At 36.2% G+C, this 14,897-nt stretch overlaps 1 protein-coding gene across 1 annotated transcript in view; it reads right to left on the bottom strand.

The window, feature by feature from the left end:
* efr3a (EFR3 homolog A (S. cerevisiae)) overlaps positions 1 to 14,897 on the bottom strand; it is a gene marked incomplete at its 3' end in the record, with an annotated part of 95,472 nt that overhangs the window by 45,481 nt on the left and 35,094 nt on the right. The window contains exons 3-5 of the mRNA XM_028473324.1: positions 9,362 to 9,438; positions 7,961 to 8,088; positions 5,350 to 5,500 (exon numbers count right to left, since the gene is read on the bottom strand). Coding sequence (XP_028329125.1) covers positions 5,350 to 5,500; positions 7,961 to 8,088; positions 9,362 to 9,438 — 356 coding nt within the window. The remainder of the gene's footprint in view (positions 1 to 5,349; positions 5,501 to 7,960; positions 8,089 to 9,361; positions 9,439 to 14,897) is intronic.

Here is a 14,897-nt window from a genome sequence, read left to right as displayed (position 1 = left end):
ACAAAAAAATAATAAAAATACACAAAACAACAAAAATACACAAAATAACAGAGGAATATGAATACAAAAATCACCAAAAATGGTAAAGTAGACGTAAACACTGAGATGCCATCATTTATTACAGGACTTTCTTGGCTATCATTGTTTAAATGTAGCAGCGTCAGCTTTAGGGGTTGAGCAGGATATGGCCGACTGTTTGCTAATGCAAGATCAAACACTGTTCACAACAGGATGAGCATTCTCCTTAGGCGTGGGTGTGAATTTTCAGGTCATATTTGAGTATGTTATCTCGGATCAACATTTGAAGTGTAATCAGCACTGCAGCACTCCTCTCTGTTATACGTCTTATTCCCCCGTTTCCTGACAGGTTGTCAGGAAAAGTTCACACAAAGTTAACGGTGGCATTGAAGGCAACTATCAAAAAGCCTGGCGTGAGCAGTTTATTAGTGGAGGTAACATCAGGCTACTTCCTCCTGAGTCCTGACTCAGGTAATGATGATGATGATGATGATGAGGCCCTGCTCGGTCAGTTAGCTGAGAAACAGAGGTTGTTTCCTCCTTCAGCTCTCATTTGTGAGGAGTTGTTTTTTTTTTTTTACATTTTTTCAATTCAAGTTTGGGCCAAAAAGTCATCATATTGCTCATTCACTAGATATATACAAGTGTAAATGTATAATTGTGAAAATCAGCCATTAATATTCCATAAACAAAGCCTAAATGTAACCTTTTGAAAAAAGTGTATTCGGAAAGAATGATAAAGGGTTTGCCCTCGATCAATACATGTTCAAGTGTTGCAGAGCTTCCAACGCTGTCTTTGTCAGATTTGGCTCCACCAGCTATAAATAGCAGCAGCTGCATAAACTCTCCTGTGCCTCTGACTCAGTGGCTTTATGAGTCTGTGTGTACGGATGAGTGTCTTCTCTTTTGAGATGGAGCAGGGGAAGAGACACTTCTCACCAAAGCAGTCTGCCAATTTCTTGTGATGAAGTTGACTGTCAGACAAACTGGCAGCAGTGCAGCGGGAGATTACAGTGACATTCAGACACAGCTAAACAAAATCGCTACACAAGCTGCACAAAGAACGGGTAAAAATAGAAAAGCTGAATTGCTGTTGCAAGGGAATGAGCTATGCCAAAAAACCCTAAACAAAAAACAAACATTTTTCGTTCATGTGGGGTTTGAATGTCAATACAATTTGATGCAAAAATGTGAATTACTCCCAAATATTTACACGGGCATGGACAACTGGCAGTCAGAGGGCCACATTCGGCCCTTGATCTAATTCTATGTGGCCCCAAACATGAACATACAAAACAAAAGCAAAATGACTCAAAAAATGACAAAAACACACAAAAATAGCAGAACAATATACAAATGGTAACCATTACAAAAAGTACTTTAAAAACATTCACATTTACGTAAAATATATAAAATTACTCCCAAAAAAAAAAAAAAAAAACATACAAAGTTGCATAAAAATGCACAAAATTATTTCAAAAATATGGAAAATAACAGAAAAACACATAAAATGATGATAAGAATACACAATAAGACTACAAAATTATCTGAAAAATACACAAAACGACAACAAAAAGACACAAAATGACAACAAAGACACAAAATGAATCCAAAAACATACAACATTACAGAAAAAGCTAATACAACCACTAAAATAAACAAAAATAACAGAAAAATGCACAAAATGATAACAAGAATACACAATATGACTACAAAATTGCCTGAAAAATATTCAAAATGACAACAAAAACACACAAAAACACACCAAATGATTCCAAAAACATAAAAAAATTACAGAAAAAGGCAATATGACAAATGAAATAAACAAAAATTACAAAAATATATAAAAACAACAAAAACACAAACTGTAATTTTAGAGTCAATTTGCATATTTTTCTCTCAAACAACCACAACAATAAAACACTTCCTGCATTAATGCTCAGATTGGTCATTATTTTAAATGCTGACATGAATGTTGATACATGTGGCCCCCAGACCAGACAATCACATTTTTGTGGCCCCTGGTGTGATACAAGTTGCTCAGATCTACACGGTTTAATTTAGTCAGTTAATGATCCAAAAACATGTGCTACATTTAAATTCTACAGCAGTTACAGGAGGATTTTAGTTTGTCTGTTGCTTATTTAAATCTGTGCTGCAAAGAAAATGCTAAAAACTAATATTTTATCACCAAATGCTGATAAAGTTCACCAGAACCTTTATCGACACAGATACATTGAAACAACGGGGTCGCATTTTTATCAGAGAAAAGTTTTAAACAAACACAATTTACTATAAGAATTGGTTTTAGATAGATGGTGGATTACAAGCTAAGTGGTAGCTAGCGACAACCAAACAAAAACAAGTTCTAGTGAAAAATCTGCAATAGTTAATAGATGGTGCAAACTCCATGCTGTTTATTCTATCCTAGTGTCAAATAAAACCGACCATTTTCTTTAACCCGACAAGGATTTTCATCCACCTTATGTCTGTACTCACAATGAATCCATGAGAACATTGAGGAGAAGAAGGATAAAAAAAACAAAAAAACATCCCAGTTCATTAGGTCGACACTAGAAAGCTACATGTATCATTTAATATTGACTGTTATTTGACACCTCCTCCAGCCCCAAATATCACACTGAATATTTGAGAAGTGAGCACACAGAGATGCAGTATGGCTTTGGAATAACAAAGGATGACAGCCATCAAAAAAACAACAACAAAAAACAAGGATGGCTGTGAAAACAGTGACAAAGAAAAGAGCAAGATGCTTGTGGCGTGAAATCAAATGAAAATACATTTGGTAATTGAATGAGTTTAGCAAACTCTTTCCCAAAGTGTTTTCTATTCAAATAAATTGAAATAAGATAAAATTCTAAATAAAACTGGAATAAAAATCTGTGATTATGTAACAAAACGTTGGTCCACAAACACTTTACCATTTGTAGTAGGCTGCAAAAAAAAAAGAAACAAAGAAAAAGAAACAAAAAGAAAAAATAGTTTTAAAAGCTGAATGCATTTGTTATTGTACTGTTATGGTATTTAATTTTGAAAACTTCCTGCCACAGTTTAAAGCTTTTTACTCCTTCTGCTCTGGCTACACTTGTTGTTCTTTCATGATTTTAAACATTTTTTTTCCAGCCAAATTGGATTTATTTGTTCAGTGCCGGTGGTATTCTCCCCACATCTTAAACAAACTCATTAAACTGTAAAGTAAGAGCCGGACAAACGGGGCAGCTTTATTTTACTCGGCTAACGCAATAAACCAAACTACGACGTGAAGCATAGCGCCGCGGCTTTTGTAGACGCTGAGATGAGTAAATTTTAATTAGCACCTAAAGGCAGCCCGTGCAGCTCCACAACAAGCCCGCCTTCACACCCGCCTTTGCATTTGCTCTCCTTCTCTGTCAAAGTCTAAATACCACACATAAATAATGCAGAGCTTTTCACATCCAAAACGACAGCTCAGTTTCCTGCTCAGATTAACTGCCGACAAAGGCAAGGACCTGATGTTTAAAATAGAAGATATCATGACAGGGAGAAAAAAGAAAAACTTTGGCTTCACCTTTAGAAGATGTATACATAGAAGTGACATTTACTGGTAGCTTATAGGGGCTAATAATGACGAGTCTTTATCAGGATACGATACATGGCCCGAATAAAAGCTAAATTAACTTGGAACCTGTGGTACTTTGGGAGGAAAAGCTCATGACTCACAGAGTAAAAGCAACACTTTGTACTGTGTGTTCACTAATATAAATTATATGGATACACTTCTCAAATACTATTATTTGCAAGCTTTGCAGGTTCACAGAGAATTGTAAATAGCCATTTTATTACCAACAAAAATGACACTTGCTAAAGTATCGATACCAACAGCGCCGCGTTCATCTCTTAATATTTATGGTTCATCTCCAGTTTTTTTTTACCCCTCGCCTGTTTCAATTGACACAACTTTATTCACTGCTGCAGACACAGACAGACACACGTGCAGCCCCTCCCCTCAGCTGCAGCTGCAGCTGAACACACTACCCCATCATAACACTAGCTGACGGCTGCAGCATGGCTAGTGCTGCTGCTGCGGGGCCTGTGCAACAGATCGGTTAGTTAGTAAAAAAAAGATGAATGGTTTAATTATTTGGAAATGGTTTGGGTTCAGAATGTCACTGTGTGTGAGGGAGTGAGTGTGTGCGCACTGTAGAGATCCGGAGGTGTCCGCGGGTCGATAACGTTATAAACAGGACTCAAAATAACTAGTTACCGTCACATTGAATGTTTATTGTAAGCAGGGGAAGCTCAAACACTGATTATATGACGTTTTAGATGAGACGGTGACAGAAAAGTAACAATAAACTCAGTACGGATCAGGAAGAAGGCAGGTCCGACTGAACTCTGACCTCACGTGACCATGGCTCTTAAAGGGACAGTCCTCAGTACAGCTTGTGTGTCTGTGCGCGTGCTAGTAGTAGCAACTGTTTATATATTCTGTATCTGATTATTTCACAATTGTCAGTAATAATAAATAAATAATTGATAGTTAATTATAATAATTTAAAAAAATGTACAGCACTTTGGTCAGCTGACGTTGTTTTTAAAATGTGCACAAATGCACATAACTTGTTTTATAAATTTTGATATTGCTCTCTACACCTCCGGTAATAAATGTCCCTGTGTGACATTTGGCATGTGGCTTTAACTGACTTACCTTATTTTAAGGGTTTGCCTCTGAAAAAAGAAACTAACAGGTACACTATGCTATAATAGTTAGGGGAATACCCAATTACACCACAGAGAAAACATCAATATTGTATTGAGTATTGCCATTGTAATTGAATTGTATGCATCAAAGCATCATCTCAAGGCAAGGACAAAATATGGAGATATATATCACACATAGCTTGAAAATATTGAGATATTAAAAAAAGGCCATGTCGCCCAGCCCTACCATGGTATCATAAATGGTATTGAGTATCAAGTTTCTGAGTACTGGTATCGAGTTCAAAATTCTAATATCGTGACAACCCTAGCCAAGACATATTTTTTCTAAAATGTGCCCCTAATGGAATTTTTGCCAGCAGAAAAAAGCATATTTTAAGTGAGGGAAACACCCACAACTTTCAAAACCATCACAGCTACAGAGGAACCCACAATGAAAACAATGTAAATACATTAGCACGGTCGATAATCACATGTCAAAAGTGCTCTAGGGTTAAAAAGTAGATGCTGTTTATGAATAGACACTGGAGGACTAGATGCTTCAGATGGTCAGCAAAAGGGGAACCAGGTGGTCGAAACCATTCTATAATCTTTGTCTATAGAGACCCTTACCGAGTTGGTTCCCAGCACCTGCAGGTCGGGCTCTCTGGACTCCAGCAGCTTGGCCACCATGTGCAGGAAACTCTCCACAAAAGGCTTTATACTCTGAGAGTGGCAAGCCATCAACAGCTGGTCAAGAGCCTCCATGGCTATCACCACATTCCTGCACATAACATGTGTAGGTGTGATTTATCACCATCGTTTCATCAAACCGTTACATCATTCACACTGGCAAACAGTTTTCATATTTTTCCACAGTTGTGCAACAAATAGTGAGGAAATCATCAGTCTTTGTGTTTACAAAGAGTTTCTAAGTAGAGAATAGTCTTTTTTTTAAACACTGCTCATTCTTTACCAAAACACTTTGGCTGTTGTTAGAAAGTTTTCTTTAGTTTAAATCATTTAAAGGGCCCATGATATGTGAAATCAACTCTTCTGTGCTTTAAACATCATAAAGTGCTAATAGGGCTTCATACACATGCTTAAAGTGTTTTTTTATTGATTCCCTCTATCAGTTAGAGGGTGATTTGCTCCTTTCTTACTGCAGGGTGAGCCCAAACACCTCGCTCCAATTTGATGACGCGTTCCCACTCTGATGACAAATTTGACGCGGCACTGAGCTGGAGAAGCCGCGCCTCCAGGACGCTCTCTGCCGTGACTGACATGTAAACAGGCACGCCCACTAAGGAGAGCATTTCAGCGTCCTTTGCACAGTGCTATGTATGTATTTTCTACAGTCTATGTATGTACAGGTGAACGCCCCGCCCCCACACAGGGCGAGCCGGCCTCTGGCCCTACGTCACTGTGCGGCGAGGAGGAAGTCAGTGCCCCATCTATAGACACGCCCACTCATGAATATGCATAAGCAGGATGCAAATCAGCCTGTTTGTGTAGAGTTGCTCAGAAAGTGACATTTCAGAGGCTAAAACTCTGGAAAACAGGCAAGTTTGGGAAAATAAACCTCAAATACTATGTTTTTGGGGTTCTTAGGACAAATGGAAATGGTGAAAAATAACATGACATGGGACTTTTAAGTCATTTCAACATTCTGCAATGAGGAAATGGTAACAAGGCAACATTCCATTTGAAAGTTTATACATATTTCTGTAACATTTGAGATAAATAATCACAGATTTGAGTGATTTAGAAATCCTCCTTTTCAACTAAATCTGACAGGGGTTCACTTTTAGTTCACAGCTAAAATGACAGAGTTGTAGGAGTTTCTTTTCTCTTTTTTTCCAGAACTGATGATTGCTTCACTGCAATCTGTCTTCAGATGTTTGTAAAAGCCTGACCTACTCTAAAAATAACTGCACTTCATCAACCTTTCTATAAGAAAAGTCATTTTGAGACCTTTGAGCATTTCAAACTAAGTCTACTTCCAAACAGTTGACATTTAATGACTGAGTAGAAACTAATAAAAGGGAGTGTTAATGAGGAACTATGACTTTTTTTTTTTTTTTTTTTAACATCTAAAGCGTCTACTTAATTAGCACCTTCTAAATCAAACATGGCAAGTTTTTTCTGGGAGTTCAACAAACCAAAAATTAAAATCAACACTATTTTACAGAACATACTGTTTGAAGATGGCCCTTTTATAAACATACTGCATATTTATACAGCTCTGTATGTGTGCAAAAGGGCTGGAGTCTTTAAATAAAAATTAAAAAAAACATCTAAAATTGGCTTTAGTGCATTTCTATTTAAAATAAAGAAATACAAGATATGGGTATTTTACTTTTTAAAAAAGACTGCAAGAAACTTTTTTCTACTTTACACCATCCTTCTGAAACCAGATGGTACATCTGTGATTGAGTGAACACGAGCATGTTTCACACAATAATGAGGTTATGGTAGGACTGTTGATTTGTATCTGTATGCTCCATCTTCATCAAAAGCAGCTCGAGGTTAAAGGGATAGAATGGACCATAGCATACAGTACATTGTATACAGGTTATTTCAATTTGACTGAACAGGTTTTTTTTTTTAGCTTCAGGGAACTAAAGATTTATTAACTGTTTTATATTCTAATCACTGTTGTAATTTGGTGCTGTTTTAGGGAATACGTGACATCAGTTTTGTTTCTTAACTCATAATTGTATGCATAATAAATGTAATTACTAGCTATGAGGAGAAATTAAGTTTCCCATTTAAAGAAAATGATGGAGTTTATAAATAGATTCTTTATTTCGTGAAAGAAAGCAGGCTGGTATAGCTCTAGCTGACATTGAATTCTCTTCACGAGGTGATATTTTCATTGTAATAAAGTCCTTTTTACAGGACAGATAAAGCCAGTGGGATAAAAAAATCAACTGGCAAGTGAAAGCTTACAAGTTGTTTACAAAGTTTATTTTTATTTCTTTAGAAGTCCTATTGAGGCTAAACGTTTTCAGAGATTTCCACATTAAAAATGTCAAAAAAGTTCTGGCAAATACCGTGCAGCTTGAAATGATAACTAAAGTTATAGAATAATACTTTCTTCTCAAGCAAATCATATTTAATACTTATCTTGAAGTAGATACTGTCTTTATCGAGCGGTATATATGTCACTGTCTATGTCATCAGTATCTCACCAAGTGTGGTTATTGAAGGTCTGTTTTGTTGATAATGAATTAAAACTCACCCATAGCGATGTCGCACCACATCTCTGCTCAGCTTCTCAGCCAAATAGGCTCCAATTCTGTCCAGCTTTTCTGGGGCTGACACAGCATAAAAGGTCAGTTTCTCCATATCCGACTTACTGAGGCCATCCTACAGGAAACCACAATCCAGGAGAAAGGGTTGGAAATGACTTGCCACATATCTAGAATAGATATGACCCAAAAACTGGTATTTTGGCAAAAACACTAACATTTTATGTGGTTTATGTGGCTTTAGTACTGAATTAGTCCCAAAAATAAAAATCACATGTATTTCCTAAAATTCTTCAGACTGATTCAATTAGGGGAAGAATAGTTATTTTTTTTAACAGTTAATTACATTTCAATTTCCTTTTTTTCAAGGTTTCATTACTCTTATTTTTAAAAACCAAAGCAAATGCAAAACAAAAATGCCAATGTGACACCAAAAACACAGTGAGAGTAAGATTTCTTGTGTTTTAAAGGATTTAAACCAAACCAAAACAATGGCAGATATTGATATTTTGGGTTTCCACAGAAACACCTGAAGCACATTGCACTAGAAACATCATAAAAAAACGAAGAATGAAGTAAATGCTTTTTTTTGCATTTCTCTATGGGACTCCAAATCTCATAATACAATGTGCCAAACTTTAAATAACCATTTGACAAACTCGTTGATGATGGAGTCAAATAAACTTGCGAGCAGCATTTCCAACCTTTGAGTGCTTTCAAGACAAAGGACTGAATATAACAGATCACTGCGCAGAAACATAAGAACTGAAAGCATATATTAATTGATTGGTTAGCCAATTATTCAGACAAGTCCAATCGTAAATGATCCAAAAGATTAGAATAGTTATGTTTCATGTTTGTCTCATTAGTTTGAAGATTTAGAAAAGTTTCAAAGTAATTCTGTACTTTGGCATATCATTGCAAAAAAGCCCAGGAAATGTATGTGTATATGTGACATATTTTTGCATGAGGACAGAGCTCTCTAATAACCATCTGTCCCTAGAGTGTCTTCCTTCCCTGAGGCTCCCAGCAAGTGATAATTAATATGACAAGGTCTTGACCACTCAAGCATTTTGATTCCCCACTGCATCTGTCTATTTCAACTCAAAGTCCTAGGGAAGATGGTGAGGAGAAGAAGTAAGAAAAAGCAAAAAAAGAGTAGGTGGTTACATACTGTACATGTTAATAGTTCCAATTACCGAGGGTCGAGATACCAAACGAGTTATAATCATCCCAGTTATCACTTTACATCTCATCTAAAAGGACAGAGGGGTCCATGTCTGTGGTGTTTAAGTACAGTGTGGTCCTTACATTCTTGTTGAGTTTTTATGAACACTTCAATATTCAAGCTATTTGCTAGATTATCTCAATACAGAAGGTGTGCCACTCACTTTGGGGTCCTCTGGGAAGATGTTGTCCACTAGTCGCTTGTACCTGGGTCTCAGAGGCCCACAGCAGCCACAAACTCCTGCACAGAAGACAAAGCAGGTCTATCAGGAAATGGTTGGTTTATCCTTTTTTTGACTTTCGCATTAAACAAGCATCTTGCTTTTCTTTTCTTTCCAGACAGAAGGAAGAAAACAAACTTGCAACTATTCAAACAATTCAGTTTGTGCTGTTAAAGTAAGAGGTTACCGTGGAGGTCTGACAGAAAACAGGTTCACATTTATACAATCATTTTAGCTTAGGAGCTTATTTTATTTTGTGTTTTTTATTCTTCCAATCTCATTTTCCTACCATACCACTTACTACAAATCGTCTCCAGGGGCTGAGGCCTAGTTTAAACAAGAAAAATACATGCATAATTAAAATTCAGTGGCTGACCGTGATAGGTCATCTCCTATTGACTGGCATGAATTACTATTGTCAGCAACAGCCTATGGGTCAATAAGGAGTGATGACTCATCACTGTTGTGCCAAATGCGGTATGTGTTGCAAATACCTTAAAGTTACTCTTGGGACTTCTATTATTTAGCTGAAAGAAAGCGAGCAAGATGGAAGGTTACAGTCAAGGACGATTTACGTGTACGAGAGTTTTCTATGAGAATCTATAGATGAATGGGAGGAATTGAAGTGTGAAATGATAGAAATATCAACCAGACTCAGATCTATGATGGAATTTTAAATCATATTTATTTATTTTTTTTTAAATCAAGTTTGTTTGTGAAAATGTGCTTAGCTGGCCAGTTAGCTAATTTTCTTGTCATCAGTGATGAGTGAAGAGAATATAAACATGGCCTTTTGTGGTTGATCATGGGCTGTCCTGGGAGACGTTGGTTGACATTGTATGTAAAGCAATGTTCAATTCACACAGATGCAGTATACTGTATACTGTAAGCTTGGGGGATAGGAAAGAAAAATGCTTCAACTTTCATCCAATAAGACACACAATCCCCTTGATAAAAGCCTTGAGAGAAACCTGGTATTAAAAAGAAAATCTTTATATAGTCACCATAAGTGTAGCTATTGAAGACACCAAAAGACAGTATAATAAGCATTACTAAAAATGTATTAAAGCATGCATTAGGGTGGTTCACAATATAATGGTATTTAAAAAAAAAAGTTTTCCAAATTTTGCCAGATCGCATTATTGGGCCAATAGAACATCCGTAAGGAGTGGTACACTTATTGACAATTTTTATTACTTAACAAAAGAATGCGTAACTTTCACATATATCAGAAACTTTTACGATATAAAGGTAAGTATGGTCAATATTAGTTTCTCCCTGTATGTATATACTAAATGAGTAAGAACATTAGAACAGTTCAAAAACGATTCCTAAAAATAAAAAAAACATCAACATTGTGGAAAAAATACCCCTAAATGTGCAGCGATTGAAACAGAAATATCAAACAGACTCAGATCTATGATGGAATTTTAAATTATATATATTTTTTTTAAATCAAGTTTGTTTGTGAAAATGGGCAAAGCTGTAGGAAAAATATATATAGATTTGTTCAAACTCATCACAGACCCAATTAACTGGTTACAATATTACTAGCTTCTCTTCACCCACTCAGATAATTAACTGAGAAGAGTTGAAGAGCTTCTGCTTAAAGACTTCATAGACCTTAATCTTCACGCTATGCAGAGACCTTGCAAGCAAGGTAAGGTCACTTCCACACCTCCTCAGTTTTATTGCTCGGCTCATACGGACTGACAGCAGCCTCTGGGAATTTGCACATTAATCAACTTCATTACAGTTCATATCAACGGCCTGTCACCGTGGTAACCTTTCCATTGCCAACCCTTTAACAGCATTCCAAATGTATGCTGCATTTTTTTTTTTCTGTATTAGGGCACACAGTGACAGCGTTGGGTGGCAGCCCCGTCCATATTTAACTCAAACACAAATGTCTAAAACTGTCCTTTCTGCCGTTTCTTCTGTCTTTCTTGGTTATTGGTGTGTTGCAACCAACTAGAATAGGTGCATATTGCCAGCAAATGTACATGTTTTCTTTCATTACTTTTCCATTCTCCGCTCAATGTCCATTCCATTCTGAGATGCTGTTTCTTTCAAAAGGTAAGATTCATAAAAATCTCCTGTTGCAAGACGCGTAAAAAAGAAGAAGCCTAAAATCAAATCTCTAAAGTATTTTAGAAGCAAAATGGTTTAGAGTGATTTCTGTACTTTTCTGCCCTGTGATATACGGCTAAATAAGATAACTGTGCTTGCTTTTTTACTTATGAATAGAGACAGAGACTTCTTCCTCTGGCCACCTGCGTGTAGGCTTAGTCTGCTAAAACTTTCATTGTGACTGTAACTGGAGTAAACCACATTGATGAAATAGTACTATCTTGTCCTCGGAGCTATTCAATTAAAAGATCCGGGAAGAACGTAGAGAAAAATCCTTACAAGAGACAAAGTGAATATCTAGACATACTATCAGGAAGGTTAACTACATGTTGGAGATAAACATTTGTATTTCCAAGGAAGCACTTTGCTAACTGAAAGTATTTGTTTTGCCTACCGGGACAATGGCAAATGTCTTTCTATGAAATTTATCTCTTGGAGATTTGTTTGCATTTGAGACTCCAGTGGCAGAAAAAAAAATGACAGCAGAAAACCAATTAAATTTAAAACCATTCTGGCAAGGCATGTGGCTTCCATACTGTAATAGAGGTGATGCATCAATTTAAGTGCTCTACTATAGATCCGAAGAGAAAGCTGCATAATCACATGATGAGAGGACTTTAGATGGAGAGCCTGTGGTGCTCACTTAAAGCTATCAATTACACTACTCAACAAACTCTACTGGCTGAAGGAAGGCAATTACAAAAGGATCAAATTGCAGATTCCTATTATAATTTCATTTAAATAAAATCCCACACATTTTAAGCAGCAACTTTGTAGCAGTGAATGAAAACTATGAACTACTGTCCTGTGATGTAATGAGCCACACAGTATTAACTAATGAAAAGTCGCTTTGATAACACAGCACTATTTGGTTACTGGGGTAAATTAACGAAATTGAATTTATCCAACAACGAACGCACTATATATAGAATATGATCTGAGAATTGAACCCATAATGCTTTGCAATGTCAAGGTAGGGGCATAAGGGCAAGAAACAAATTATGATTGTTGGTTTCCTAGAATCCAAAGGACACATTGAATCTGGATCGTAAATGGGGTTACAACCGCTTTTCTGATTTGATCAGAAATTAAATAGTATTACAGGTAATCACATGGAAGTGGTTTTAATCAAGTCAGCGGTAGATCTTTGCTTTTAATGGACAATGTACAATAGAGTAGTGATTGATGTGATAAGTCTGTCAATCCATTTGTGAATTCTACAACATTGTGTTCTTGCTAGGATTACATTAACTAAATGTCAATACTGTCATATCCTCCATAAGATGTAAAGATTTACATGATATTGCATTGATTTAGAAATCTGCACAACATTGAAAAAAGGGCACTGTTTTAAAGCTTTTTAAAATACTTTTTTTTTTTTTTTTTTATCCAGGATAGATAGTTTTTTAAATGTATTAATAGTCTACAATAAAAAAGGAAAGAAAAAAGCTTCAAACCTGCACTGTGTAACAGTATGGAATTTCCTGTATGTGTTTTTTATCAAAAAAGGTTGAAACAATGACCAATACGACTCAAAAGAGAGACATTTCTCTTGCTAAAACCTCGCCAAGAAGTGACTGTGTCAGAAAACCTACCAGAATTCACCAAGGCCAGTCTGTTTGAGGTCCGACTATAATTCAAGAATCCATTTGTCTCAGATCTAGGAACTTGTCTGTACCGTGTTGATATCCATCTTCTCAAAACAATGCAAAACGAAGTCATTCCTCTTCTACTTTAGTTTTATTTGGCTGTTGAATCTTCAAGGTTTACACAACCTCATAGGCAAGGTATGAGCTATTTGTTAAAAAAGGTTCAACAGGTTTTTCTCTTCGCAAATCCACCAAAGGCCAGACATTGAAGAAACGGTCCTCTGAAAAGCCGAAGAGCATTATTGTAGCACTTGATAACACATCATCAGGAGTGTTTAGCTGAAGTTGAAAATCCAGGTTCTCTCTTTTCCATTTGATTTCTGTCATGGATTAAGCCTTACTTCTTTGATCCAGACATGGCTTCTTTTCTTGTCATCACCTATAAATTTACTGAACCTTCTGCGAGACAAGATAATAGGTCGCTAGCTTGAATGTGGGTCTATTCACAGTGGTTTAGTGGCTCAGGTTACCTGCTCACTGTGTTCAATGAAAAATGAGATCCAGTCCTGCCCAGATAGACCAGTTTGAGAAACAGCAACAGAGTTTCAAGGTGTCCTTGACCCAGAAAATCATCCCTTATGACTCCAAAAAACAAGAATAAAACAGTTTTTCTTTAATTGGATGCCTTAAAAGAGAAGCATATTCTCACTAGAAATGCATGGAAATTATTATTTTCTTTGGACAATTCAATGAAAAAATTCTAAACACGTTTAAAAAAGTGCTTTGTACCTAACATTTCATAGCAACATGCCAGGGTTTGACACTAATAAAATATCACCTCCAACGGTACCACGACTTTATATCTGCAACAAAAGTGCAAAGTGGTACTTATTTAATCTAATATATTATAGAGTTCCTTCACCATTGTTGATTGATTTGCATTCCTTTAACAAAGCGGATAAAAGCCATAACAGTTTTGTTGTTCCCCACTGTCAATTAGTAGTCCTCCATCATTCTCAAAGTGGACGGTTAGCTAATTTTCTAGTCATCAGTGATGAGTGTAGAGAATATAAACATGGCCTTTTGTGGTTGATCATGGGCTGTCCTGGGAGACGTTGGGTGACATTGTATGTAAAGCAATGTTCAATTCACACAGATGCAGTATACTGTAAACTGTAAGCTTGGGGGATAGGAAAGAAAAATGCTTCAAGCTTCATCCGATAAGACACACAATCCCCTTGATAAAAGCCTCGAGAGAAACCTGGTATTAAAAAGAAAATCTTGTCAACACAACACTGATACTGCTTAAACCCATCATCAAAAAGAATTACTAAAAAGTAACTGTTTTTCACCATAAGTGTAGTTATTGAAGACACCAAAAGACAGTATAATGAGCATTACTAAAAATGGATTGGATTTTCGATAAAGTTGCTAAAGCATGCATTAGGGTGGTTCACAATATAATGGTATGAAAAAAAAAAAGTTTTCTAAATTTTCCCAGATCGCATTTTGCCTTGTTCGTTTCTATTGATATTTTGAACATCTGTACCAAAAATTGAGCCAATATAACATCCATAAAGAGTGGCACACTTTTTCATAATTTTTGTTACTTACCCAAAGAATGCGTAACTTTCACATATATCAGAAACTTTAATGATATAAAGGTAAGTATGGTCAATACTAGTTTCGCCCTGTATGTATATACTAAATAAGTAAGAACATTAGAACAGTTCAAAAATGATTCCTAAAAATAGAAAAAA

The sequence above is a fragment of the Gouania willdenowi genome, chromosome 17, assembly GCF_900634775.1.
Source record: "Gouania willdenowi chromosome 17, fGouWil2.1, whole genome shotgun sequence".
NCBI lineage: Eukaryota > Metazoa > Chordata > Actinopteri > Blenniiformes > Gobiesocidae > Gouania > Gouania willdenowi.
The sequence above is the reverse complement of the archived record's forward strand: the minus strand, read 5'-3'. Positions and strand labels throughout refer to the sequence as shown.